The sequence below is a fragment of the Ceratotherium simum genome, chromosome 12, assembly GCF_057802395.1.
Source record: "Ceratotherium simum simum isolate JZ-2026a chromosome 12, ASM5780239v1, whole genome shotgun sequence".
In the NCBI taxonomy this organism is placed as follows: domain Eukaryota; kingdom Metazoa; phylum Chordata; class Mammalia; order Perissodactyla; family Rhinocerotidae; genus Ceratotherium; species Ceratotherium simum.
Genome location: NC_141911.1, coordinates 3,319,323 through 3,343,094, shown reverse-complemented (window position 1 = coordinate 3,343,094; position 23,772 = coordinate 3,319,323). Strand labels below are relative to the sequence as shown.

The 23,772-nt window shown below is 43.1% G+C and overlaps 1 protein-coding gene across 5 annotated transcripts in view; it reads left to right on the top strand.

Annotated features, from left to right (window-relative positions):
* LOC147915764 (tumor necrosis factor receptor superfamily member 10A-like) overlaps nt 1–23,537 on the top strand; it is a 41,190-nt gene extending 17,653 nt beyond the window's left edge. The window contains exons 3-10 of one of the 5 annotated variants that reach the window (XM_087437312.1): nt 15,067–15,180; nt 15,922–16,033; nt 17,062–17,135; nt 17,223–17,321; nt 17,907–18,043; nt 18,384–18,557; nt 21,307–21,382; nt 22,751–23,537. In XM_087437312.1, coding sequence (XP_087293438.1) covers nt 15,067–15,180; nt 15,922–16,033; nt 17,062–17,135; nt 17,223–17,321; nt 17,907–18,043; nt 18,384–18,557; nt 21,307–21,382; nt 22,751–23,064 — 1,100 coding nt within the window. In that variant the 3' untranslated portion in view covers nt 23,065–23,537. Of the gene's footprint in view, nt 1–15,066; nt 15,181–15,921; nt 16,034–17,061; nt 17,322–17,906; nt 18,044–18,383; nt 18,558–21,306; nt 21,383–22,750 lie in introns of all 5 variants that reach the window. The other 4 variants (XM_087437315.1, XM_087437314.1, XM_087437316.1 and 1 more) reach the window with 4 other exon arrangements.
* Nucleotides 23,538–23,772: the final 235 nt, after the last annotated feature.

Genomic DNA, 23,772 nt, shown 5'->3' with positions numbered 1-23,772 from the left:
TTTGGGGAAAAAAAAATAAAAGGAGGAGAATTGGCAATATATGTTAGCTCAGAGCCGGTCTTCCTCAGCAAAAAGAAGAGGATTAGCATGGATGTTAGCTCAGGGCTGATCTTCCTCACAAAAAGAAAAAAAGAGAAAGACACTTTATTTTGCAGCAGTCTTGCTAGATGCCCAGCACCATTATTAAATAGTCACATTTTTATCATTGATATAAATTGGCATCATGATAATACATTATTAAGTAAAGTCTGTGTAAGTTAGGTTTTTTAGAGCATCTTTCAATATTGATAAAAGTAAATCAGGAAACTCATGGACAGTATGTAGAAGGATTATGGGGCTTTTTTGTTTGTTTTTCTCCATTCTGAAGATCTCTGCCTTCTAACTGGAGAGTTTAAACTGTTTATATTTAACACAATTACTGATAAGGTAAGACTGACTTCTGCCCCTTAGATATTTGTTTTCCTTACGTCTTATGTATTTTGTTCCTCAATTCCGCCTTTGTGTCTTTTTTTCTATTTAGTTGATTTTTTGTAGTACCATTTTGATTCCTTTCTTCCTTCCTTTTGTGTTTATTTTTTAATTATTTTCTGAGTGGTTACTTTGGAGGTTACAATTACCATCTTAAGCTGGTAAAACTTACTTTTTATAAAACTGACATAACTTCAATGGAATCCGAACCCCTGTGCTCCTATACATCTGCATCTCGCCTCTTTTATGTTGTGTCATAGATCACATCTTTGTACAGCATGTGCCCATTGACATAGACCTTATGGAGATGTGTGTGGGTGCCAAGTTTACAAGGGGGGACTTGTGATGTTTAATTTTATGTGTCAGCTTGGTTAGGTTGTGGTGCCCAGATAGTTGGTCAAACAGTTTTCTATATGTTTCTGTGAAGGTAAGTTTTTGGAGGAGATTACCATTTAAATCAGTAGACTTTGAGTGAAGCATTTTAGCCTCCTTAATGTGGGTGGGCCTCCTCCAATCATCTGAAGGTCTTCATAGAAAAAGGCTCACTTCCCTGGAGGAAAAGGGAGTTCTGCCTGCTCACTGCCTTCAGACTCAAACTACAACTCTTGCCAGAAGCCCTACCCTGTGGACTTTGAATTTGCTAGCCTCCACAGTTGTGTGAACCAGTTCTTTAAAATAAAAATCTCTCTAATCTCCAAAATATATAAAGAACTCATGCATCTCACCAACAAAAAAACTACCAACCCAATTAAAAAATGGGCAAAAGACCTGAACAGACATTTCTCCAAAGAAGATATACAGATGGCCAACAGACACATGAAAAGATGTTCAAAATCACTAACTATCAGGGAAATGCAAATCAAAACTACAATGAGATATCACCTCACGCCTGTCAGAATGGCTATAATTAACAAGACAGGAAACAACATGTGTTGGAGAGGATGTGGAGAGAAGGGAACTCTCATACACTGCTCGTGGGAGTGCAAACTGGTGCAGCCACTATGGAAAACAGTATGGAGATTCCTCAAAAAATCAAGGATAGAACTACCATATGATCCAGCTATTCCACTGTTGGGTATTTATCCAAAGAACTTGAAAACACCAATTTGTAAAGGTACATGCACCCCTGTGTTCATTGCAGCGTTATTCACAATAGCCAAGACTTGGAAGCAACCTAAGTGCCCATCAAGGGACGAATGGATAAAGAAGATGTGGTATATATACACAGTGGAATACTACTCAGCCATAAGAAACGATGAAATCCAGCCATTTGTGACAATATGGATGGACATTGAGGGTATAATGCAAAGTGAAATAAGTCAGAGGGAGAAGGTCAAATACCGTATGATTTCCTTCATTAAGTAGTAGATAATAACAACAATAAACAAACACATAGGGACAGAGATTGGATTGGTGGTTACCAGAGGGGAAGTGGGGAGGGAGGAGGGTGAAAGGGATAATTCGGTACATGTGTGTGGTGATGGGTTGTAATTAGTATTTTGGTGGTGAACATGATGTAATCTATGCAGAAATAGAAGTATAATGATGTACACCTGAAATTTTTACAATGTTATAAACCAATGTTACTGCAATAAACAAAAAATTTAAAAAAATAAAAAAAAATAAAAATCTCTTTCTATACACACATACTCTCTCTCTCTCTCTCTCTCTCTCTCTCTCTATTGGTTCTATTTCTCTGGAGAACCCTGACAAATACAGAATTTTAGAAGATTTAGAAATCTTTCTAACCATGCTTGATCTCCAAATAAAGACAATAAGAAGGTCATAGTTCTATCTGACATGATGCATGTATGCTGCACACCTCTGAAAGCACACTAACCCTTTCCTCAGAAGAGGATGCAATGTCCTTGGGTTGTGTTTACTCTTGTCCTCCACGTCCCATAACTTAAATACTATGATGTAAGTTAACAACACTTAAGTACTATGATACGAAGTCAACACATCTTATGTCATATGATAATGGGATAAGAGAGGGAAGAAAACAAAGATATTTGCTTAACATATACACATACAAAAACATAGGCATAACGTACTAAAGAAGAAACATTCGTAACAATTACAGTCCTTGTTTCTGTAACTGGTCACACAGTCACAGCTGGTATTTATAACTACCTCCTTCACTACCCATTGCATTTCCCCCGCGCGCAGCAAGCACCTCAGCTGATATGGCTCTATGTGTGGTAGGGTGACCCAAACCTTCACTCCTGAAGGGTCTGAGTCATTAGGAGTCCTGCCTGAATTGAGTTGTTATGGATTTCCATTGACTTTGATCATAGGTGTGGTAATACCTATGAAGAAAGTCCCAGGGGGATCTCCTATACTCCAGACATGATCTTCCTTACCTCCACTGTGTATTTCAAGTCCCGTTTGTCCTTGGTAATCGGGATCAGTCGCCCAGTCGGCACAGTAACTTCTCTGCCTGATAACTCAGAGGCGTGAGGATCCCAAAGTGGCTGAGTGGCAGTCTTAACTTCCAGTTCAGTGGAATCGTTGTTGTCCTGTGGTGGAAGCATTCCTCCCTCTGGAACTAAGACCTCTAGGCCAGCAGAGCACAACGTCGTGGGAACAAGAAGCAAAATTTTGCTAGTGGATAGTTAGGGGTAATAGTGAGTGGTGTCTCCCATTTCCAGCTCTTGGTTCCTGGACCCATGCATCCTGGCTGTGGAAGAAACAGTACCCTATATTGGACACTGATTCAGAGCATATATAGTCGCCTGGAGAACCTTGTCCCAGATATGTGAGATATTGCCACCTACCTGGCATTTTAACTAAGTCTTCAAAAAGCCATTCCACCATTCTGTCAAGCCAGCTGACTCAGGGTGATGGAGAACATAGTAAAACCAGGGAATTTTTTGAGCGTGGGCTCATTGCTGCCCCTCATTTACTGTCAAGTGAGTTCCTTGAACAGAACAACAGGGTGTGGCATACCACAACAGTGGATAAGGCATTCTGTAATCCCATGGATTGTAGTTTTGGCAGAAGCATTGCATGGAGGGAAGGTAAATCCATATCCAGAGTGTCTATTCCAGTAAGAACAAAATGTTGCCCCTTTCCATAATGGAAGTGATCCAGTGTAATCAACCTGCCGCCAGGTGGCTGGCTGATCACTCTGGGGAATGGTGCCATATCAGGGGCTGAGTTTGTCTCTGCTGCTGGCCAATCGGACACTCAGCTGTGGCCACAGCCAGGTCAGCCTTTGTGTGTGGAGGTGATGTTGCTGAGCCCATGTATAACCTCCATCCCTGCCACCATGGCCACTTTGTTTATGAGCCCACTGAGCGATGACAGGGGTGGCTGGGGAAAGGGAGTGACTGGTGTCCACAGAACAGGTCATCCTGTCCTCTTGACTATTAAAATCCTCCTCTGCTGAGGTCATCCTTTGGTGGGCATTGACATGGGACACAAATATCTTCATGTTTTTTGCCTGTTCAGAGAGGTTTATCCACATACCTTTTCCCCAGACTTCCTTGTCACCAGTTTTCCAATCATGTTCCTATAAAGTCCCTGACCATTCAGCCAAACCATTGTCCACAGTCCGTGAATCAGCACGTCTGCCATTTCTTCTTCCAAGCAAAATGAATAACCAGAGGTTCTGCCCCTGGAAGGATTTCCCTTCACCACTGTCCAAGGATGTACCGGAAAGGGGCTGTAGTGCTGTAGCTGTCCGCTTCCGGGTGATGCCTGTATATCATGCAGAACTATCTGTAATCCAGGCCCTAGTTTTCTCTTCCTCTGGCAACTGATTGGGGAAATCCCCAAAGGCCATAGGAATAGGCTGGAAGAAAGAAGGCAGTGTACCAGCAGTGGCTACCATGGGCATTTGAGCCACTTCTTCATGTAACTTCCTTGTGCCTTCAGGGCGTGCTTGAGCTCAATCTCGTATATACCCTTTCCATTTAATAATGGGGTGCTACTTTGCATGCCCAACTTTGTGGCTTGGTGGGTCAGATAACAGTACACGATGGGCAGCTCAGGTCACATGGTAACTTGGTAACCTATAATTAACCATTCAGTATCTACTCAGACCCAGAAGCAGGCCAAAAGCTGTTTCTCAAAAGGAGAGTAGTTATCCACAGAGGATGGTAGGGTTTTGCTCCAAAATCCTAAGAACCTGCGCTGAGCTTCACCCATAGCAGCTGGCCGAAGGCTCCAAACAGCATCCCTATCTGCCACTGATACGTTAAGCACCATTGGATGTGCTGGGCTCTATGTCCCAAGTGGCAGAGCAGCACTGACCCGTTGCTTAGTCTTCTCTTGTTCTGGGCACACTCAAAATTAGCAGCTTTTTGGATCACTCAGTAAACGGGCCAGAATAACACATCAAAATGAGGAATATGTTGCCTCTAAGACCAAATAGGCACACTGGGCATTGTGGCTCTTTCTTGGTTGTAGGAGAAGCCGATGCAACAACTTATCCTTTTCCTCAGAAAGGATATCTCAACATACCCCACACCACTGGACCCCAGACATGTCAGTGTGGTAGAAGCCCTCTGAATTTTTGTCGGATTTATTTCCCACCCTCTGACATGCAAATATCTTAGCAGTAAGTCTAGAGTACTTACTATTTCTTGCTCATTAGGTCTAATCAGCATAATGTCATCAATGTAACGAACCTGTGTGATACCTCATAGAAGGGAAAAGCAATCAAGATCCCTGCGAACTCAGTTATGACATAAGGCTGGAGAGTTGATGTACCCCTGATGTAGGACAGTGAAGGCATATGGCTGGCCTTGCCAGCTAGTGGCCTTACTAACAGATGTGGAGAAAAAAGCATTTGCCAGATCGATAGCTGCATAGCAGGTACCAGAGTGTGTGTTAATTTGCTCAAGCACTGAAACCACATCTGATACTGCAGCTGCAATGGTTAAGCTTCCAGTAATCCACTGTCATTCTCCAAGATCCATCTGTCTCTGGCACAGGCCAGATAGGCCAGTTGAATGGGGATGTGGTGGGAATCATCCCCCTGCATCCTTCAAGTCCTTGATGGTGGCACTAATCTCTGCGGTCCCTCCAGGAATACAGTATTGCTTTTGATTTACTATTTTCCTACCTAGAGGCAGTTCTAGAGGCTTCTACTTGGTCTTTTTCATCTAATAGCCCTCATTCTATATCTTAGGGAACTAATATGGGGAAACAGCCAGTTGCTGAGTATGTCTCTCCCAATTACACATTCAGGACTCAGGAAATCATGACATGATGTGTTTGGGGACCCACTGGACCCACTATGAGGTGGACCTGAGCTAAAACTCTGTCATTCATCTGACCTTCATAAGCCCCTATTCTGACTCATTGACCACAGTGATGTTTTGGATCTCCTGGAATTAGTGTCAGTTCAGAGCCAGGGTCCAGCAGTCTCTAAAAAGTCTGATTATTTCCTTTTCCTCAATGCACAGTCACTCTGGTAAAAGGCTGTAAGTCCCTTTGGGGAAGGCTGGAAGAAAGATTAGCAGTATAAACTTTTGGCAGTATACTAAGGTTTTTCCTCAAAGAGTACTCAGATTCCCCTTCATTCAAGGGGTCTGGGTCTGTAAACTGGCTCAAGTCTGGGAATTGATTGAGGGACCATGACTGTTTTTATGATTCAAGTTAGACTTTTTTTCACTTGACCTAGAACTTTTCTGCTTATACGGATCAAGTACGAATTTGTAGATTTTCCAACTATTTCAGTTCTAGGAACACCACAATCAACTCACCAACGCCATAGGTCTCTGTGAGTCAGAGTATTCTGATTGCTACTTTGAGTCTGCTGTCCGTTCAATAACCACGCCCACTTTGCCTTTGTCAATTGAGTGCCGCCACTTGGCTCCTGCCACCTTGGGACCCAGTCACCCCCCATTACATTTAGTTTTCCCAATTCAGTGACAGCAATTCCCATGGTACTTTCTGGCCTATCGAGAAGAAGCGATCACAGAGCTCTTCAAGGATGCTGAGGATCCTTCACAAATTTATTTCCCCTCACAAGTTTATTTCTCAGAGTCATAGTGAAAGGTGTGTCCTCTGGACCAGCCCAGAGTGGGTGAGCAGGTCTTAAATGTCAAACCCACTCTAACATTCCAATCTCTCTCAGCCTTTGAATCCCTTCCTGTACAGTATACCAAGGCAGATCTGGCATTTCAAGTTCGTTTACTATGAGCCACCTTTTAGTTCATGTTTCAGCCAAGCAACCAATCAATTAGAGCCCTTTATAACTCCCAAAGCTGCAACAGTAGTCCAGAATCTCTGCTTAGTGGACCCATATCAATAAATTTGGCCTGACCTAGCTTTATATTCCTTCTACCATTATGCCACAACCTTAATATCCATTCCCATACATATTTCCCAGGTTCTGTCTGTTTAAATTGGAAAAGTCAAGTAGTTCTTTTGGAGTACAGTGCACCATTTGCATTGTAATTCAGCCACTGGATACTGGATTTGGTTTTCAGCAGTCTCAGATCTGCAACTACAGGAGATGAGAGTCTCTTTCAGGGCAGACACAGAAGATTTCAGGTCATTATGCGGAGCTTGAGCTGGGAATTCAAATCCCTAAGTTCATTGTTTTCTGTCCCCATTTTGTCCAGCAAAATTAGGAGCAGGCAGCCAATCTCATTTTGTTCATTGGTTTTACAAAAAAGTTCAAAGGTATCAGGTAACAAAAGCAAAAACAGACAAATGGGACTAGATCAAACTCTAAGCGTGAAAGGAAACAATCAACAGTAAAAATGCAACCTACTGAATGGTATTTGCAAGTTATATATTTGATAAGGGATTAATATCCAGAGAATATAAGGAACTGCTACAACTCAACAACATCAAAAATAACCTGATTAAAAAATGAGCAAAGGACTTGAGTAGATAATTCTCCAAAGAAGATATACAAATGGCCAACAAACATATGAAAAGATATTCAACATCACTAATCATAAGAGAAATGCAAGTCAAAACCACAATGAGCTATCATCTCACACTCATTAGGATGGCCACTACCAAAAGAACAGGAAATAACAAGTGTTAGGGAGGATGCAGAAATTTTGGAACCCTCATGCACTGTTGGTAGGAATGTAAAATGATGCAGCCATTATGAAAAGCAGTATGAGAGTTACTCAAAATTTAAAATAGAATTACTATATGATGCAGCAATTCCACTTCTGGATAGGTATCCAAAAGAATTGAAAGCAGGATCTGGAAGAGCTATTTGTACACTCATGTTCACAGTGGCATTATTCACAATAACCAAGAGGTGGGAGCAACCCAGATGACCATCAACAGATGAATGGATAAAGAAAATGTGTTATGTAGATGGAATGGAGTATTATGAAGCCTTAAAAAAGAAGGAAATACTGTCACATGCTATGACATAGTTGAACCTCAAAGACATTATGCTAAGCAGAATAGGCCAGTCGTGAAAGGACATATCCTGTGTGATTCCACTGTTATAAGTATTTAAAGTACTCAAAATCATACAAACAGAAAGTGGGAAGATGACTGCAAAGGGCTGGAAGGAGTAGGGAAGGGGATTAGTCTTAATGGATACAGAGTTTCAGTTTTGTAAGATGGAAAGTTCTGGAGATCTGTTGCACAACAATATGAATACACGTAACACTGCTGAAATGTACACTTAAAAATGGTGAAGGTGGTAAACTGAAAGTTATATTTTTTACCACAATTTTTTAAGTTCAAAGGAGTCATATAAATGGTTGACCTTGTCCCTTATACGTATTTGATTAGGAGTATTCAGTGGTGATGTTTTGCCTATCAATATTGCCACATCATGCCATGGACTATCAGTACACTTTTTACTACAGGAAATAGAGTCATTAGTGCCTTTAAGTCTAAATAGATTAGAGAACCCCTTCCAGAAACCCCAGAAAACTCATCCTTAACATTCTGTTTTTCTAGAATCACTCTCAGTACCAAAAGCTGGTTTAGTCGGTATTCTCCAGAGAAACAGAACCAATAGAAATTGTATATATAGAGAGACAGAGATTTATTTTCAAGAATTGCTCGTGCACTTGTGAAGTCCAAAATCCAGAAGTAAGCCAGCAGGCTGAGACTCAGGGAAAAATTGATGCTGCAGTTTGGGTCCAAAGGCAGTCTGCTGGCAGAATTCCCTCTTCTTCCAGGGAAATCAGTCATTTTCATTAAGACCTGCAACTGATTGGATAAGGCCCACCCACGTTATTTGGTATAAACTGATGTACTCAAAGTCTACTAAATGTTAATTTCATCTAAAAAAATACCTTCAAAGCAACACCCAGACCTGTTGGACTAAATATCTGGGTACCATGGCCTAGCCAAGGTGACACCTAAAATTAAACATCACAGTTACCTTGGAGATTACAATTACCATCTTAAACTTAAACAACCAGGTTTGAATAATACCAACATAATTTTAATGGTATCCAAACACTATGCTCCTATACGTCCATCTCTATCCTTTTATATTGTTGTTTTCATAGATCACATCTTTGTACATTGTGTGATCATTAAAATAGATCTATTATTATTGTTTTATACATTTGCCCATTAAATAATATATAAAAAAAAGAGAAATGAGAAAGAAAAAGTACTATAAAACTGTGCTATGGACTGAATTATGTTCCCCCAAAATTCATATGTTGAAGCCCTAACCCCTATGTTATGTTATTTGGAGATGGGGCCTTTGGGAGATAATTAGGTTTAGATGATGTCGTGAAAGCAGGGCACTCATGATAGAATTAGTGCCCTTATAAGAACAACTTGTTCTCCCTCTCTCTCTGTCTGTCCGCACGCACACAAAGAATGTGTCATGTGAGCACGTAGCAAGATGGTGGCAGCTTACAAGGTAAGAGAGGTCTCAGAATCAAAGCTACCTTGCTGACACTTTGATCTTGGACTTCCCAGCCTTCAGAACTGTGAAAAATAAATGTCTGTTGTTTAAGCCACCCAGTCTATGGTATTTTGTTGTAGCAGCCCAAATAGACTAGGACATACTGGCATTTATATTTATCTATGTAGTTACCTTTTCCAGTATTTTCTTTCTGTACCCAATATCTTTATTTCTGTATTCCATTATCTTTATTTCTTGATATGACTTTGAGCTACTGTCTATCATTTCATTTCAAACTGAAGGACTCCCTTTCTTTTTTATAGGGCAGGTCTACTAGTAATGTACTCCATTGGCTTTTGTTTATCTGAGAATGTCTTAATTTCTTCTTCACCCTTGAAGATAGTTTTGCTGGATATAGAACTTCTTGGTTGACAGATAATTTTCTTTCAGCGCTTTAAATATGTCATCCACTGCCTCCTGGCCTCCATTGTTTCTAATGAGAAATCAGTTGATTACCTTAGTGAGGATCCTTTGTAGGTGATGAGTCATGTCTCACCTGCTGCTCTCAAGATTCTCTGTTTGTGTTTGGCTTTTGTCCATTTGACTTTTTGTCTCTGGGTGGACGTCTTTACATTTATCCTGCTTGGTGTTAATTGGGCTTCTTGGGTATACAGACAAATCTTTTGACAAATTTAGAAAAATTTTGCCCATTATTTCTTCAAATATTTTTTCTGTCCCTTTCTTTCTCTTTTCTCCATCTGGAATTCCCATGGTGCGTATGTTGGTGCATTTGGTGGTGTCCCCCAGGTCCCCCAGGCTCTGTGTATTTTTTCGTTCTTTTTTTGTTTCTGCTCCTCAGACTGGATAATTTCAATAGCCTTATCTACATGTTCACTGGTATTTTTTATTCTGCCTGCTCAAATTTACCATTTAACCCCTCTAGTGATACAAAGATGCAAAGAGGCTGAAAGGAAAAGGATGGAAAAAGATATTGTATGCAAGTAGTAACCAAAAGAGAGCTGAGGTGGCTACATTCTGAACAAACAAAATAGATTTTAAATCACAATAATTTTAAAAGAGACGCAAGAACATTATGTTTTGATAAAAGTTTTGAACCAGCTAGATGATATAATAATTATAAGCATATATGTGCCTAACAACAGAGCCCCAAAAATATGAAGCAAAAATGGACAACACTGAAGAGAGAAATAGACAAGTTCAATAATACTAGTTGGAGACTACAATATCCCTTTTCAGAAATGCCTAGAACATCCAGACAGAAGATCAAAAGGAAATAAAGGACATGAACAACACTATAAATCCATTAGATTTAAAAGACATATACAGAATGTTCCACCCAACCACATCAGAATACACATTATTCTCAGGTGGACATGGAACATTCTCCAGGATGAACCATATATCAGGCCACAAAACAAACTTCAATACATTTTAAAATATTGAAATCATACAAAGTTTCTTTAATGACCAAAATGGAATGAAGTTTAAATCAGTAACAGAAAGAACGTTGGAAAACTCACAATGTGTGGAAATGAAACAACACTCTTAAACAACAAATAGGTCAAGAAGAAATCACAAGGGAAATTAGAAAATACCTTCAGACAAATGAAAACAAGAACACAACATCCATATGTGATGCAGTGAAAGCAATACTCCAGGATTTATAACTGTAAAGCCCTCCGTTAACAAAAGAGAAAAGATCTCAAATAAATGACCTAACAGTACACTTTACAGAAATAGAAAAAGAAGAGCAAACTAAGAACAAAGTCAGCAGAAGCATGAAAATAATAAAGATTAGAGCAAAGATAAATGAAATAGTGAATAGAAAAGCAATAGCGAAAATCCACAAAACCAAAAGATGATTCTTTGAAAAGATCAACAACATTGACAAACTTTAGCTGTATTGACTAAGAAGATTCAATTAGAAAGGAAAGAGGGGACATTACTACTGACTTTACAGAAATCAAAAAGCTGTAACAGAATCCTATGAACAACTATATATCAACAAATAGGATAACCTAGATGATATGGACAAATTTCTAGAAAAACAAACTACCAAAACTGTCCCAAGAAGAAATGCAAAATCTAAATAGACCTATAACTACTAAGGAGCTTTAATTAGCAATCAAAAATCTCTCAGCAAAGAAAAGCCCAGGACCAGATGGCTTCACCATGGAATTCTGCGAAATATTTTTTAATGAATTAACACCCATCCTTCTCAAACTCTTCCAAAAATGTCTAAGAAGAGGAAACACTGCCTAACTCATTCTATGAGGCCAGTGTTACCCTGAAACTGAAGCCAGATAATGATGCTAGAAGAAAAGAAACTACAGATCAGTATGCCTTTATGAATATAAATGCAAAATATCATCAAAAAATACTAGCAAATTGAATTCAGCATATTAAAAGGACTATACCTCATAACCCAGTGGAATTTATCCCAGAAATGCTACAGTGTTTCAATATTTGAAAATCAATCAATGTAATACACCACATTAATTGAATGAAGGAGGAAAACCACATGATCATTTCAATTGATGCAGAAAAAGGAGTTGACAAAATCCAATACACTTTTGTGATAAAAATACTCAGCACATTAGTGAATAGAAGGGAACTTTCTCAACATGTTAAAGGTCATCTATGAAAAACCCATAGCTAACATACTCAGTAGTGAAGACTGAAAGCTTTTTCTTTAAGGTCAGAAACAAGACCAGATGCCCAATTTCACCACTTCTGTTTGACATAGTGTTGGAAGTTCTAGCCAGACCAATTAGGCAAGAAAAAGAAATAAAAAGTATCCAAATGGGAAAGGAAGAAGTAGAAGTATCACTACTTATAGATGACATGATCTTATATGTAAAAGAACTAAAGAATGCACATCCAAAAAAACCCTATTAGAACTAACAAATGAGGGCCGGCCCAGGGGTGCAAGCAGTTAAGTGCGTGCGCTCCGCTGTGGCGGCCCGGGGTTCACCGGGTCAGATCCCGGGCATGCGATGCACCATTTGGCAAGCCATGCTGTGGCGGCGTCCCATATAAAGTGGAGGAAGATAGGCACGGATGTTAGCCCAGGGCCAGTTTTCCTTAGCAAAAAAAAAAAAAAAAAGAACTAACAAATGAATTCTAACCTATTAGAACTAATAAAATCAACACATAAAAATAAGTTATATTTCTATACACTAGCAATAAACAATCCCAAAAGGAAATTAAAACAATTCCATATACAATGGCATCAAAAAGAAGAAAATACTTAAGAATAAATGTAACAAGGAGGCACAAGACTTTTACACTGAAAACTACAAAACATTGCTGAAAAAAAAATGTAAAGAGACCTAAATAAACGGGAAGACTTTCCATGTTCATGGGTTGGAAGACAATATTGTTAAGATGACAATATTAACTGCAACAATATACAGATTCAATGCAATCCCTCTCAAAATCCCAACAGCGTAATTTCAGAAATGGAAGAACCCATATTCAAATTCCTGTGGAGTTAAAAGGGACCCAGAATAACCAAAACAATGTTGGAAAAGAAAAACAAAGTGGAGGGACTCACACCTCCTGATTTCCAAGCTATGACAAAGGTACAGTAATCAAAAAAGTGTGGTACTTGCATAAGGATTAGACATATAGACCAATGGATTGATAATCCAGAAATAAATCTTCACATCTATGTCAATTGATTTTGGACATGTGTGCTAAGACCATTCAATGGGGAAAGGATGGTCTCTTCAACAAATAGCACTGGAGAAACTGGATATCCAGCATGCAAAGAATGAAGTTGGGCCCCTTACCTTATACCATATACAAAAATTAACTCGAATCAGACCAAAATAAAAGAGTTATAACTATAAAACTCTTAGAAGAAAACACAGGGACAATTCTTGATGACTTTGGATTTGGCAATAGTTTCTTAATATGACACTAAAAGCATAGGCAACTAAAGAAAAAAATTGATAAATCAAACTACATCAAAATTTAAAACTGCATTAAAGGATTCAGTCAAATGAATGAAAAGGCAACCCAAAGAATGTGAGAAAATATTTGTGAATCAAATCACTAAGAGTTTAATATCCAGAATATATAAATCAGTCCTACATAACAATAACAAAAAGACAAAGAACCCAATTAAAAATGGGCAAAGGACTTGAATAGACATTTTTCCACAGGTGATCCACAAATGGCCAACAAGCATATGAAAAGATGCTCACCATCACTAATCACAAGAGAAATGCAAATCAAAACCACGATGAGCTATCATCTCACACCCATTATGATGGCTACTATCAACAATACAGAAAATAACAAGTGTTAGTGAGGATCTGGAGAAATTGGAATCCTATGCACTGTTGGTGAGATTGTAAAATAGTGCAGTCCTTATGGAAAACAGTATCAAGGCTCCTCAAAATATTAAAAAATAAAAATACCATATGATCCAGCAAACTCATTTCTTGGTATATATCCAAAAGAATTGAAAGCCAGTTCTCAAAGAGATATTTTTTACACCCAGTTTCATAGAACTATTCGGCATAGCAAAGAGGTGAAAGCAACCCAAATGTGCATCAACGGATGAATGGATAAACAAAATGTTTTATACACATGCAATGGAATATTATTAAGCCTTAAAAAGGACTGAAATTCTGAGACATGCTACAACATGGATGACGCTCAAAAACATTATGCTCAGTGAAATAATCCAAACACAATCATTGTATGATTCCCTTATAGGGATGTCTAGACTAGGCTAATTCTTAGATACAGAAAATAGATGAGTGGTAACCAGGGGCTGAGGGGAAAGGGGAAATGGGGAGTGATTGCTTAATGAGTACAGCTCAGTGCCTGGAGAACACCTCCACATACCAGGGCACAAAGTCCCCTTTCTTTGGATCAGTCTTTGACTCTTTACACGTAGGACCCATTTTTCCTTCCATTTTCTTTAACTGAAGCTTGTCCCTGATTGTCATTTGTTTCTTCCACTGACCTGGAGCTCATTGAGGACAGAGATTAGGACTTTCTTCTGTGACTTTCCAGGGACCTAGGTGGCACTGTCCAATGTAGCAGTCACTAGGCACCTGAGACTATTGAGCACCTGAAATATGGCTACTCTGAATCGTTAGTGATGTAAGGGAGACATATTCCCTGGATTCTAAGACATACTTCGAAAAAATAATGTAAAATGTCTGAATGTTTTATATTTATTACATGTTTAAGTGATATTATTTTGAATATATTGATTAAATGCATTATTAAAATTAATTTGACCTGTTTCCTTCTACTCTTTTTGGGTTTTTTGGTGAGGAAGATTAACCCGGAGCTAACATCCGTTGCCGGTCCTCCTGTTTTTTTGCTGAGGAAGACTGGCCCTGGGCTAACATCCATGCCACTCTTCCTCTACTTTATATGGAACGCTGCAACAGCATGGCTTGCTGAGCGGCGTGTCGGTCCACACCCGGGATCCGAACCTGCAAACCCCGGGCCGCCGAAGCGGAGCGTGTGCACTTAACTGCTACGCCAGTAGGCCGCCCCATCCTTGTACTCTTTCGATGTAACTCCTATAGTATTTGAATTTCATGTTGCCTTATAATATATTTCTGTACAATGGTGGTCCAGCGTGTATAGTAGATGCAGAACTAATGAACTGGCCAATGCCAGGGAGAGTGGATTTCCCTGTTTGGACTTCACTGATGGCTGAAAGAGGGTCTCCCAATCACCACTGCCAGCCCTGGGAATCTTGTGGGGATTCATTCACCAGATTTTCTCTCCCTTCCCAGGATCCCGTGTATCAGAAGACAATAAAAATTGTACATTGTGTACAAATGGAGTAGATTTTACCAGTCACCGGAATTCGGTCTCTTCCTGCTTACCATGCTCTACATGTAAATCAGGTACAGAACATGGGGACCACATGCCACGTGCAGGGGTGATGAGTTCTGCATTGTATCCAGCATGGAGTCAGGACACCTGGATTCCAATCCTTCTTGATCTTCCTCTTACCCTGTTGCATGATTATGTCTTAGGTCAATAAAATAAAAAGAGATATTATTTTTATAATGCACGCCATATGATAGGGAAATCTTTTCAACTGCTGGATGAAAGTGGGAAAATAATCGGTCCCTTGATGGGGGGAGCTGTATAGTTGCAGCATGAGAAAAGGCCTGGCCTAGTGGAAAGGTCTGAGCTGTGGCGTGGGTCTGGTCCTGGGCCAGGCCCTCTTAGCCCTGCGCTCTGTGCTCATGGCAGGTGCTCGGCATCTCTCAGCCTCCACAGCCTGAGGCCCCTCTGCCTCTCCAGCAGGGCCAGGTGTTGGGAAGTCACCCAAGGGCTCCTGTCCATTCAGGGTCTCTCAGATTACACCCCGCCCTTCCCACTGACCCTGTGAGCTAAGAGTTTTTCTCGCTCTCCTGATGCATTAAATAATGAATCGTGGTCCTTTTTTTACACCGCTGAGTATTGGTGACAGGGGAATGGTGGCTGTGCTTTGTGTGCCCCGTGTGTGTGCTGCAGAAACTGACCCTCAAAGCTACAGTGACCTGAGTGGAGCTGAGTGGAGGGGATTTGGGTGGTGAAGGAGGGTTGAGGGACACTTGAGGGAAACGCGTCCCCAAAACCTTATCCTGTGTCTTCAGATGAAGAACAGATCGCCCCCTGCACCAGGACTGAGAACACACGGTGCCAATGCAAACGTGGCACTTTCCACGGAGAAGATTCTCCCGAGGTCTGCCAGAAGTGCAGCACCAGGTGCGACACTTGCGACACAAGTGGCTCCCAAGCCACAGGAGACGCGACTTCCCTTGTCCCTGTCTCTGTCCTCTTCCATGCAGCCCCTCCACGTCCCCAGGGCTTCCCTGTGCCGCTGGGGTCTTCTGAGCCGGCAGCGGCCCCTGCTTGTCCATCTGTGTGTCGCCACACTGGCCCCTGCAGTGTCCCCTTCCCCCCACATCTCCTCGGCGTGTTTTCCCTTTGGCCAGGTCAAGTTTTCCATTGGGCCCAGCAGGCCACTAATTAGGGCCCATGATACTGTCAGGGGCCCATGAAAAGGTTTAGTTCCTTTTGAAATCAGAAGGAAAAAATTGAGTGGAATGCAGCTGGGCTTATATTCCTCTTTATAACAATTCCATCTTCAAGTGTAATTTTTAATATTTTTTTTATGCAGGCAGGGCCCATGAACACAAAAGTGCCCACAGGCAAGTCATGAGACCTAGCCTACAGCTCCATAAAGCCCTGAGCCGACTCAGCCTGCCTTCCCGCAGGCCCTGGTTCCCTCAGGAAGACGTGTGTTTTCCCTCTTACTGGGATTTAGGGGCCAGTAGTAATTTCCGCTTCTTGGAGCCCCAGTGTTGGCTGTGATTGGAGGAACAGTCAACAGGTGGAGGACAAGAGGTTCCTTGTATTAGGGGTTGACGGAGGATGAGGCTCAGCTTGTGCCTAAAAGGGCTTCTGACCCTTGACCTGGAATGAGATGCCCCTTCACCTGCGGCTCCCCCTGCAGCCCAGGGAAGCTCACGCAGGCCTTGGGGAGAAGGCTCACTCGTGCAGGTGCAGCTCTGAACACTCAGCAGGAGCCCTAGGCACTGAAGTGCGCATGCTCAGATCTTCTCCCACCCAACAGGGGAGTGAGGGGACCTGGCCCTGCAGACAGGAGGAGCCTGTTCTTCCTGCACGCTCTTGTCAGGGGACATTGGGCAGGAGATTGCTCCCTCTTTCTCCCCATCTTGCCAGATTTCCCTCATGAATCCCCTCCATGTCCTCCCTCTGTCTGTACCCAGGTGCCCTGATGGGATGGTTGAGGCCAGTCCCTGTACCGCCTGGAGTGACCTCAAGTGTGTCCACCAAGAATCAGGTATCCAGGCCAGTGGGGAGGCCCCAGTTTCTGGAGAGCCAGTGACCACGAACCCGTGGCCACCCACCGCTCCCTCTCCCTCCTCAGGCAATCCGTGGCTGGTGATGGGGATTGTAGTCGGGGCAGTGGGTGTTGTCCTGCTGCTGGTGGTCACTGCATATTATTACAGGAAGCGAGTCCTTCAAGGTGAGATGGGGGGAGGGAGGGAAAGGTGCTGGCAGTCTCCACCTCCCTCACTCCTGCTTTGTTTCTCCAGACAGAAAGCCCCTCCCCTCCCTCTCCCAAATCCTCGGTCTTTCTGGCCTGGCTCTGATCTTGTTCCTGGGCATCACCCCCCATCTCCCACCTCACCTGCACCTCACGAGGGCCGGGATCACATCAGCCCCCATTTCGGGGCTGATGGTCACCTCCTGTCCCTGGCCAAGTCCAGGGGGCCAGGGCCAGTTCTTTGTGTCTTCAGGGCCCCCAGCCCGGGCAGAGAGGTGGTCAGCTCCTCAATCGGGTGACAAGAGTCAGGAGGAGAGGGTCAGCGGCTTTATACAGCTTTGGTCAGAGCAGAACCCAACAGACATTCTATTCGTGTTTATTTTTATTCCCTCCCGCCGAGGGTGCCCCAGAGTTGGAATGGCCCCCTGCCTGTCACCAGGCCCAGGGCTCCTTGTTCCATGTCTGAGCCCCCAGCCCACACTCTGCCCCTGCACTGTCTATGGGGAGGGAGGTGCTACAATGAGGCCCTCCCCACTGCTAAGGCAGACGTCCCTTCTCTTCTAGGTTGTGGAGTGGACGCCAAGTGCATGAACAGAGTGAGTTGGTTTCTCCAGGACCTGGCAGCATTGGGCCCTCAGGAACCTCGTCCCGCCCACAACAAGTCCCGATTTGTCCTGTACTGCTGCCCCTGGCTCTCTGAGGTGCCCTGGGTGCCTGGGCTGACTGTAAGAGGCCAACGGGCCCGTTGTGAGCAGCCCACAGGCCAGTTGGCAGTGCTGAGCCCTGTCCTTCCAGCTGCCTTTGAGGGACCCTCACCCCACAGCCCTGCACCCTGGGGCAGAGGGAGTGTCAGGCAAGGCTGGCCCCCCGGTAGCACAGCACCAGGGTCCTGGTGCCAGCAGCAGAGTCCTAGATGTGCTGAGCCTGTGCCACTCTGGGGGGACAGCATGGGACGGGGAGGGCGGAGAACCCACCCTGTCCCCTGAGACCCTGCAGGAGCTGTGGGTGAGGATTCCTGAGTCAGCTCTTTGCTTTCCCAAGGTCTTTTTCTGGCGCTCATGTCCCCCAAGAGGGCCTGGGGCTCTGGACAATACCTATAACGAGATCCTGAACAACAGAGGATCGCCGTCCACCTTGGCCTCAGAGCAGGAACTAGAGGACGAGGAGCTGACAGGTGTCAGTACACAGTCCCCAGGGGAAGCAGAGCATCTGCTGGTGAGTGGGTGATGGGCCATGCGGCGCCCTGGCCCTCTGCTCGCCCAGGACCATGGTAGAAATGGGGAAAGGCTGATGCTGGTCAGGTCTCCTGTCCCATGGGAAGTGCTGATAGAGGGAGATCAGGACCTGAAGAGGAAGGGGCTCCATGTGCAGAGACCCTGCCACCCTGGTATGGTAGACTGTCAGCCTTACACAACGTTATGCTGCTTCTTACCTGTCTAGTTCTCACCGAATCCCCAGAGTCTAGAACAAGACAGCCACAGAGTAGGTGCTCTCATGATTGTTGAATGATGGCATTAGAGCCTCATAATATTCCACTGTGTGTTACATAATTTTAAGCCAATCCTCATATCATTAGGAATTTCAAGTTTATCTCAAGATGATTATTACATTGAACATATATGAAAATTATTCTTAGTCCTGGTCTGATCATATTATATGCTGGCTTCTTAGAAGAAGTAGAATCTCTTGGTCAATGTGTAGAAGTAGTTTTTACTGGAGAGACGCGTACACACACACGCACAAACACACATCCAGTTTTGGTTCATATCAGTTCATCAGCTTTGATATAACACTGGGTAGTAAATCTGTAGAAACGTTTAATGTTTCATTCTTCATAAGCTTAGAACGTCGTTTCTCCCAATGTAAGATAAGATGAAATTTTCTAATTTCTTACAGTTTTTTTATTTAGTAATGATTTTTATCATATAGCAATATTATCTAAGTGGAATTTGTGTTGTGATATGGGGTGACGTGAGGTGCTCCCTGAAGTCTGAGTCCCCCTCTCCTTCTTCCAACTCCATTAGCAGCTGGTGCTCCCATCTCTCTCACATGTGAGATGTTTACATCGACAATGGTCCTCTTTCTAATTAGAGTGCCCTTTTCTTCATCTATACTACATTCTTTTTAAATAAAGAGAAGGTATAAAAGAAAACAATCAAAAGGGGCCAATAATCCCTTCATCCTGATTAATCACTTTTCACATTTTTTCAAAGTAATTCCTACACATCCACAGTGCACACATTTGAACAGCACAGAAAGGTTCTCCGTGAGCAGTGAGAGCCCCCACTCTCTCTCCAGCGCCCTGCTCTTATTTCACGTAACCACGAGAGAGAGTTGTTTCTGATTCTTTGCTTAAATCTTTATGCCTATGTTTTCTGTATACAATATTCTACCAAATGAAGCTTTCTCATGTGTCTTAACATCTGGGAGAGCAAATACCTCTTTCCTTACTTTTTCAAAATTTATTATCTTTACCCAGATAAAATTTAGAATTATTTTATGAGATTTCCTCCACCCCAAAAAACTCATTGGAATTTTTTTCCTGTTACCTTAAATACGTAAATTAATCTAGGAAGAACTGAGATCTTGTCAATATTAAATATTTTTCTTATCAAAGAAGATAGCATTTCAAGTCAAGGGCTTTGTTATGACTCAATTAAGATTCGTGTTTTTGGGGCTGGCCCGGTGCACACTTGCTTCAGCGGTCCAGGGTTCGCGGCTTCGGATCCCGGGCACACACCGATGTACCACTTGTCAAGCCATGCTGTGGCAGCGTCCCATATAAAGTAGAGGAAGATGGGCACAGATGTTAGCCCAGGGCCAATCCTCCTCAGCAAAAAGAGGAGGATTGGTGACAGGCGTTAGCTCAGGGCTGATCTTCCTCACCAAAAAGAGGAGGATTGGTGACAGATGATAGCGCAGGGCTGATCTTCCTCACAAAAAAAAAAAAAAAATTACTCCTATTTCTTGTCACAGTTGTTTCTTTGTATCTTACGTTTTGTTACGCTTATTGGTTGGATCCTCTTATAATTCCATTTTTTAATTTATTGTTTCTGCTTTGTTTTTTAACATTCAGCAAGACACACATTCATTTTTAAGTATTGTAGTGCAAAACATAGGGTTTTTTAAAAATACATAGTCATATCTAAAATAACGATTGTTTCTGCCCGCCTCCTCAAGTCCTACCTCATTTTTGGTTCACGTCTTGCTGCATAGTCCAGAACTTACAGAACGGTGTTCCAAGACGCTTAGAGAAGGCGGGTGTTTTGGTCTTGATTTGATTTCATTGGGAAGGCCTCGAATATTTCATCATTACGAATGATGTTGACTCTTGTGTTCATATAGAAAATCCCATCATTGTGGATGCACCATGGATGCAAAATAGGATCTTATCCTATTCTGAGTTGTTTTTAAAAAATCAGAATTCATGTTTAATTTTATAAAATGCTTTCCAGTCTCCGTGGAGACTCTCTGATGCTTTCATTCTCTTATTTAGACTATTGATATGACACATTGTTATTGATCAAACCATCTTTGCATTAATGGAATAAACTCTTACTTTTGATTTCCCAAAGTGCCCTCATATATATTCTTCATTTGAGTCACATAAAAGCTCGTGGGGGAGTGACTGTCTTCTGAGGGGATGGGTGGGAATGGACTAGAAGGAGCAGAAAGGAGCTGTGTGGAGTGGTGGGAATGTTCTGTGTGTTGATTGGGTGATGGTTACTCGGGTGTATAAAATTGTCAAAGCTGGAACGACACTTGAGAAGTGAGCGCCATGCAGGTAAGGTGGACCTCCATGAGCACACACAGCCTGTGAGCTGAGCAGGGGAGAAGGTTCCTCTCTTTCTCCATAGGGACCCAGGAGGGGAGGTGGCTGCCCCAGGTCACACGGCTGGCTGGTTGTCAGGCTCAGTTCTGGGATCCTGACTTGACTAAGGGCTTTCTCCACTGTATTTTACAGGGACCTGCAGGAGCTGAAGGCTCTCAGATGAGAAGGAGGCTGCTGGTTCCAGCAAACGGCGCAGACCCCACGGAAAGTGAGTATTTTGTTCGGAGCAGTGGAGGGAAGACAGACAGCGTCCTACCTGCCATCCCCATAGCTGTTAGGGCAGCACAGAGCAGGATACTAGAAGCAGGGGTTCCTATGCTGATTGTCACTGGACCATCGGGACCCTAAATCCTCCTCTCCCTCCTCTTCTTCTCCCCCCACTGCATCCCTCTGTCCCCTAACACCTCTCCGTCCTTCCCTCCTTCACCATCCTCTGTTCTCCTTTGTTGTTCAGAGCCAGGTTCACCCACACTGAGGGCACCTAAGGGGTTATGCTGTCCAGTACGGCACCCACTGGCCCCAGGAGGCTACCGACCACCTGACCTGGGGTAGGCCAAATTTGAAGAGCTGTAATTGTAAACTACAAACCAGATTTCAAATCTTAGTACAAAATAGGAATATAAAATATCCCATTGATAATTTTTTGTTTATTGACCGTATGTTAAATGATAATATTTTGTATATATCGGGTTAGTACCATATACAGTCATGTATCACTTAATGATGGGGATATGTTCTGAGAAATGCATTGTCTGAGAAATAGGCGATTTTGTTGTTGTGCAAACATCACAGAGCACACTTACACAAACCTAGATGGTACATCCTACTATACACCTAGGCTATCTTATGGGACCGTATGATGTCGTATATGCAGTCCATCATTGACCAAAACATCGTTATGCGGTGCATGACTGTAGTATTAAAATTAATATCACCTGTTTCTTTTTGTTTTCTTAAATACAGCTATTAGAAAGATATAAACAAGTAGTCCTGGCTTGTGGTGTGCACTGCAGTACAGTCCCACGAGCTGGGTGGTATATCCTCCATCTTATGGGTTAAATTCTTACTTGGAGTCTGTTTGTCCCCGACTAGCTCTGCCACAGTGTCGGTGAGTGAGGCCGGGCTGGGTGTAAAGGCAGAGACCTTGCTCCCTCCAGGCCTTGCTCTGTCCACGGGTGCCGGTGTGGCAGCCCTGGGACCTTACTCTCATGGTGAGCGCAGCCTGAGCAGGTTCCCTCCTCTGAGGGCCCAATCTGTCTCCTACCACATACTGCTTTCTCCCCCCATGACGTCCATCTGCCCTCCCAGGTGGGCTCTCAGCCCTCTCTTAGGCCAGGATTCTCTATTGACCTTGACTCCTCTCAGTCCGTTGGGCACAGATGAGGCCCAGGCAGTGTGGCCTGATTCTCTGCTGATGGGAAGCAGGTAAGGGACGCGGAGCAGCAGGTTCACCAGCAGGGGGAGCTCACTAGGTTCCACCAGGTTCCATTAGGTCTAGGCCTGACTGAGGGTCCTCTGCCCTTTCTGAAGGTGGCCCAAATCACCTGACAGTCCCTGTGGCTTTTTCCCCACCTAGGCCTGAGGCTGTTCTTCAACTACTTTCCACGCATTGTTTCCATTAATTCCTGGAACATGTTAATGCGGCAGATGGGTCTCACAGACAACGAGATCCACGTGTCCAGAGCTCGAGCCTTAGACCCGGGGGATGCCTTGTATGAAATGCTGGTGACCTGGCTCGACAAAACTGGGCGGGGTGCCTCAGTCAACACTCTGCTGGATGCCTTGGAAACGCTGGGGGAAAGATATGCGAAGGAGACAATTCAAGATCACCTGGTGGGCTCTGGAAAGTTCGTCTATGAGGAAGGTGGGGCAGGCTCCGCTGTGTCCTGAGTGTTTTAGGACCTCATCCTTTGCACTTTTTTATCCTAATAGACTTGCACTTTTTACTTGAATTTGTTTTACTATAAGACGTGTCATGTTGGTACGTGTGCGTTTAATTATGTGTAACTATTGCTTAACACTATATGATGTACATTTTTCTACATTTATATTTTTCTATATTTATATGAACATGGAAAAGATTTTGGAAATGTACTCACTTGGTTGTTTACATGGGTTGCCTGGATGAGAGCTGGCAATCAAAAACAAGTAGAAATGCAAAAGGAGAAGGAGGAAAAATCCCTACCTCTGTGGGGCTCTGGTGGATTCCAGTTCTCCCTCATATGTACTTTGAGCTTGTCCAGGATTGGAAGACCGGCAACTTCTAAAGTGCCCCTTTTCAACGCATAGTTTCATAGGTGTGTCAATGTTTATAGTATTTATAGGCAGATGTTGACGAATAAAGAGAAGTGGTATCACATGCAGCCCCGTGTCTGGGTGTCTCTGAACTGGGCAGTCATGTGTGGGCCTCCTGCTCCTCATCTATGGGTGTGGGTGGGGTTAGATCTGAGGTGGCAAATAGATTCTGTGTCATCTGCCATTTCAGGTCATGTTAGTGCACCTTCAGCCCCCTCTGGGCTCAAGGGAGAGAGAACATGGGTCTGCTGCTGGTGTCTGCCATGGTGCTCATGGATTGTGTTAAAGGTTTGCTAACTCAGC